This window comes from Zingiber officinale, chromosome 2B (genome assembly GCF_018446385.1).
Source record: "Zingiber officinale cultivar Zhangliang chromosome 2B, Zo_v1.1, whole genome shotgun sequence".
In the NCBI taxonomy this organism is placed as follows: Eukaryota; Viridiplantae; Streptophyta; class Magnoliopsida; order Zingiberales; family Zingiberaceae; genus Zingiber; species Zingiber officinale.
Window position 1 is genome coordinate 95751746 of NC_055989.1, and position 5463 is coordinate 95757208.

The 5463-nt window shown below is 36.0% G+C and overlaps 1 protein-coding gene across 3 annotated transcripts; it reads left to right on the forward strand.

Annotated features, from left to right (window-relative positions):
• The first annotated feature begins 1299 nt into the window (after positions 1-1299).
• LOC122049308 (casein kinase I-like) lies at positions 1300-5042 on the forward strand. Of its 3 annotated transcripts, none has more exons than XM_042610705.1 (14): positions 1300-1375; positions 1442-1482; positions 1604-1673; positions 1748-1896; positions 1981-2076; positions 3006-3076; positions 3402-3463; positions 3545-3608; positions 3678-3762; positions 3857-3983; positions 4070-4143; positions 4229-4283; positions 4367-4488; positions 4569-5042. In XM_042610705.1, the coding sequence occupies exons 1-14, from the start codon at positions 1300-1302 to the stop codon at positions 4851-4853; spliced, it is 1377 nt and encodes a 458-aa protein (XP_042466639.1). In that variant the 3' UTR covers positions 4854-5042. The 3 variants fall into 3 exon arrangements, with proteins under 3 accessions (XP_042466639.1, XP_042466640.1, XP_042466641.1); XM_042610706.1 differs by having other exon boundaries at positions 4367-4485; XM_042610707.1 differs by having other exon boundaries at positions 4232-4283.
• Positions 5043-5463: the final 421 nt, after the last annotated feature.

A 5463-nucleotide genomic window follows, 5' to 3' on the forward strand; every position in this document is an offset into this window, starting at 1 on the left:
AGGGCAATTTAGTCTTTTACCTTTTCAGTTCAGGATTTAGATTTAGTCTTTTACTTTTTCAGTTTATGGTTTAGATTTTTTTTCTTATAATTAACTATATAAAGGCCTGTGTACTTTTTATTTCCTTCTCTTAATTTCTACAGCACTTTGCAACAAATCCCTAATTTTCGATTCGTCACTTTGCAAATTGCAATTTAAAAGAGTAAAAGGAAAAAAGGCAATGTCATTAATGCAAATAGGGGAAAAGAGTTCTAAAATCTGAATTTGGGCCCAACTACCCAAGGCCCCAACTACATGTCTACATGCCTATAATACATAATACTAAAAAAAAATTTAGGCCCCCCAAATTTTGGGCCCAGGGCCATTGCCCAGTGTAGCCCTCCTCCAGGGTCAGACCTGGGTATACCTTCCTACCCATGTTGTAGTTTGGGTCGTGGCCGCCCTTTTCTTGGTGCCATATAATCTGCCCACCATCGGAGTCTCGACCCAAACTACAACCTGAGTGGGAAGGTCAACCCAGGGGAGATCATAACCACTTTTGGCCAGATTCTAATCACGATCCAATATGCAAATTGTGAAAGGAACCAAGAGAGAATCAGAGATTAAGGACTAGAGGATTTGAACTTAAATTTACATTATCATGGAAGAAAAATGTATAATATTTATGTGAAAAAAATATTATATGTGTAGTCATTTATACTCTATTCCCATTTAAAATTCTCATAACCTCCTCCTCCTCCTCCATTCCTTATCCATATTTCTCTAAAAAAAGAATGCACCAAAATTCATGAACTTTCGAAAATCTCTCTCAGCCACTCAATAGGATCATCTCCTTTTCCGCATTAGTTTTCATATGAAACTTAGTCTTTGTTTTATCGGTATTCTTGGAATGTCAATCTGTATTCTTTTTATTGATTGGTCTTCATAGACTTAGTTAGCGATTATGTAAGAATGAGTTGTTTCCATGATTCTATCTATCCATCTTCTCGGCTAATCCCGCAAGAGATTCATCAATTTAGACTTTGATGAATCATTGTTGTGGGATATCAAAGTCGAAATTTGAATGCATGGAATGATTAAATGTCGCAGTATGTAGCATGGTTTTTTACATTGATGTAGATCTTCACCAATTATTATGAATCCATTATATTTTCAGTGAATTGTTAGAGTTTCAAAGAAGAGTTATATGCTAAAGTTGCAAAGGTACGTTCGGCAATGATTCAAAATATCTAATGTCTTTTAAAATAATTTAGCATTTTAATTAGTTGCCTACAAAATTATGTTTTATTTTAGTTTGTCATGGAAAACATTGTTGGCGGAAAGTTTAAGCTAGGAAGGAAGATAGGAAGTGGATCTTTCGGCGAGCTTTATCTCGGTGAGTTAATATCGCATTGTTTTGTTATCTCATTGATATCTTATTGTACTCATGCATATGTCTTAGGTGTTGACATACAAACCGGAGAGGAAGTGGCAATGAAATTGGTATGATTTTTTTGAATGGAAACAACAAAGTAAAAGAAAACCCTTTTTAAACCTTAATTCAAACATTCTATTGAAATTTTGCTTATGTTTAACTATTTAATGAAGATTTCTCATATTTTAGGAGCCTATCAAAACAAAGCATCCGCAACTTCAATATGAGTCAAAATTGTACATTCTTCTTCAGGGAGGAAGTGAGTTCGCTTTAAGTTATTCGAATCATATGCTATGAACATCATTTCTGATTGTTTGTATCTTTTTAACAAAGGTGGAATCCCTCAACTAAGGTGGTTTGGCATCGAAGAAGAATTTAATGTAATGGTCATCGACCTACTTGGTCCAAGCTTGGAAGATTTGTTTAACTATTGCAATCAAAAGTTCACCTTGAAAACAGTTCTTATGTTGGCTGATCAACTAGTAAGCACATTCTCTTAATTTATAATAATTTTATCATTAACTGCTAACAAAAATGAATGACTTTATTTTATTGATTCGATGTAGATTAATCGAATTGAGTATCTTCACTCAAAGGGCTTTCTTCATCGTGATATTAAACCGGATAATTTTTTAATGGGTATTGGACGTAAAGCAAATCAGGTTTGCAAAATCTATCACAAAATACATATTGTTTCTGTTTTTTGTTTTGTTTTGCTTTTGTTTATATAGGTATAATAGACACTTGCAATGGAAATTGGTGTTAGGAGAAATGACCACAAATGCATTTGATTAAAAACAATTTGATAAGATATTATATAGTATATTGTAACAATGTATATATAATTATATTTAATTAATATATAATTATTCTATTTTTTAATATTAGAAGGATAAGTTAATCATAGTAGCAATCAAAGAATTCATTACTATATCAAATTTTGCAGCAATTTTTTTCCCCTAAAATCTCAATGTCCTAGAAATTTGATAGTTGTTGATCAAAGACATTATATAGTCGCTTACTCAAAACACAATTGTCATTGCCTTTTTTTCCTTCCATGACTCATGTATTTCTACAAAATCTCCTATAGTCAAGCACTATAAATGGTTACTATCAATGTTAATAGCATTATTTACTTTAAAAATTTTCAAATCTTGAGTTTGACAAACTTTTTTGCATTAATTATTTTGAATTCCCATGCACTTCTAGTTGAATTAATTCAAGATAAGTTGAAAAAAGTGAGATCCTATAATATTGATGAATTTTCTTTATCTTCTTTGGTTACCTTGATCTTTGTATCTGATGATTGATTTCATTCATGGTGATATCCAACTCTTTCGACAATTAAGTGGTTGCATGATGGTTTAGTTAATTTAAGCACGATAAGTTGTGGGTTAGGAAGTAGTTGGTATATGATCAGAAGGCAAGATCAATGCACATATGATGTAGCCGAAGAACCGATACAAAATATTGATAAGTAGGATCATAACTTGAGATTATATGGTCTTATGGTTCATAATAATCAGTGATGCATTTCTCTTTTTGTTTAAAAAAAAAACATTTTAACATTTATTGCTTGTCATTTATCCAGGTTTATGTTATCGATTACGGTCTCGCAAAGAAGTACCGAGACCTTCAAACTCATAAACACATACCATACAGGTGAACCTAGATTTCAACTGATTTTATTATTGTCTTGAATTGCCACAAAAATATTGTCATTTCATCATTCTATTTCTCTCTGAACTTAGCTTCTTTCAGATACTTTTCAGTTAATTTCATAGTTCCTTTGGAAAGTTTTGTAAATTCTACACTACTACCAATGAAAGCAAATCACTTCGATCATTTACATTCTGTCCATCCACATTGCCTCACTGAGCTTTGAGCTTTGAGCTTGTTTTCACTCTTCTTTAGTGTTTGGTCGGCATAGATGCAGCAGATTAATTCATGATCTGATTCATTCTTTCAATATGTTTTGCTTGGACAGGGAGCACAAAAACCTAACAGGAACAGCTCGATATGCCAGTGTCAATACTCATCTAGGAGTCGGTGTGTGCCTTTCTTTGTAATATAATTGATCCATATATAATCTCCTAGCTCATTCATTCCTTTCATTTTGTTTGAATTCAGAGCAAAGCAGGAGGGACGACTTGGAATCACTGGGCTATGTGCTAATGTACTTCTTAAGAGGAAGGTCAGCTCATCACTGTTATCATTATATATCCTATATTTTATCGTTGCTAACTAAGTCTTCTCTCGGCAGCCTTCCTTGGCAGGGTTTAAAAGCCGGCACCAAGAAGCAAAAGTACGATAAGATCAGCGAAAAGAAAATGCTCACTCCAATTGAGGTTCTTGCTTGCTGGTTTTTTGGCACAATTTTGCTTCTTTTGACCATCTAAATTAAAGAAGAAGGAACTGTCTGATACACCAAGCTTAAACTAGGTGCTGTGCAAATCCCATCCATCAGAGTTCATCTCCTACTTCCACTACTGTCGATCGCTGCGATTCGAAGACAAACCGGATTACTCGTACCTGAAAAGGCTCTTCCGCGACCTATTCATCCGAGAAGGTAATAAATTAGATAATTCACATTAATGAATTCCCAAACGATCGATCGAGTTCATTACTTTTCATGAACTTCGATACAATTTGCAGGTTACCAGTTCGATTACGTTTTCGATTGGACTGTAATAAAGCACCCTCAGAGCAGCGGCAGTCCGAGATATCGCGTAAGGAATTAAAGCTTTTGAATTGGATATCGATCCCTGCTTGCGCTTTGTTTCTCTCCTGACGCAGTGCTCGTGCTTCGTTTAGCAGGGAAGTGCAAGACCCGTCGGGCCTTCGTTGGAAAGGACAGAGAGGACTTCAGGTTCGTTGTCGTTCACTATCGATGGAAAAAATAAATAAATAAATAAATTAAAACAGTAGTAAAGATTGCGTTATGCATAACAGTGGGGCAAGAGGTTCGCGATCGATTCTCCGGTGCAGTCGAAGCGTTCGCGAGGAGAAACGTGTCGGCCTCTGGCCAGTTCAGAAACAAAACCCTGGAGGATTTGTCTTTCACCCATGACGCTGTAAGTGAGTTTTATAATATTCGAATTTATTTGATAAGGTAATTAATTCAAATCGACCACCTTTGTTCTCCACGTGGCAGGTTCTTGACTCGGATAAAAGTCAGGCGTCCTCTTCGAGGAACGGCAGCGTGTCTAGGAGAGCGATGGCCTCGGGCAGCAGCAAGCCGACCTCGTCCGGCGATTCGAGCGAGTTCTTGGGCCGCACCAGCCGGTTCCTATCGAGCAGCGGAAGCTTTCAGCAGCACAGCGTCCCGAGGCTGTTCCAGTCCGGGCCCATGAGGTCTTCGTCGCTCGCTCGGACTGCTGACGATCGCGCCCCTCATAGCTTAGAGTTCCTGCCCGTCGACACTGAGAGGAGGAAGTAAGGCAGGCAGGCAGGCAGCGAGGGCCGAGGAAGTGGCCGCGTTCCGAGCTCTTCTGGGAAAGCGAAAGGCGAGTTCATTATCCTGCGCAGAATCTGTTCACACTCGACAGACTTGTTAATTGTGATCCGAGTTTTAGTACCAACCTTGAAATAATGTTGTTCGTTTTAATTTGTTTTTTTATTTTTTTATGTGAAGATGTACATTATGCTTGATTGATTGTGTTTCTAAAATATTTAATTGTTTCATGCAAAAAACATACTAAAATAATATGGGTATCCTTTTGATTTTTTTTTTTTTCACAATCTTCCGGTTCCGGTGTGTTATTTAGGATCATTGTATCTTATATATAGAATATAAATAAGAGGATTAAAAAGTAAGAATTCTAAAATTTTGAAAGAATTTCTATAAAATAATTATTAAATTTATTATATTATATGTGATTATGCCCAAATGAAGGAAGTTGGAAAGTCGGAAATAACGTGACCATTGATAGGAAGAAGACTTCAATTGTCCTGTAAAATAAAATCAAGATCAAGGAAGGGGTCCTTAGCGTTGGTCCTCCGACACTCAAGTTAGAACAGGAGAATAGAGTAATAAAGTAGAGAATCGT

What these genes read in the sequence shown, in the direction of transcription:
- LOC122049308 (XM_042610705.1), top strand. Translation starts at nt 1,300, where the DNA reads ATGGAAAACATTGTTGGCGGAAAGTTTAAGCTAGGAAGGAAGATAGGA. An exon ending in CATTCTTCTTCAGGGAGGAA is followed by an intron (nt 1,674 to 1,747) that starts GTGAGTTCGCTT and finishes TTTTTAACAAAG; the next exon opens with GTGGAATCCCTCAACTAAGG. An exon ending in AAATGCTCACTCCAATTGAG is followed by an intron (nt 3,763 to 3,856) that starts GTTCTTGCTTGC and finishes AGCTTAAACTAG; the next exon opens with GTGCTGTGCAAATCCCATCC.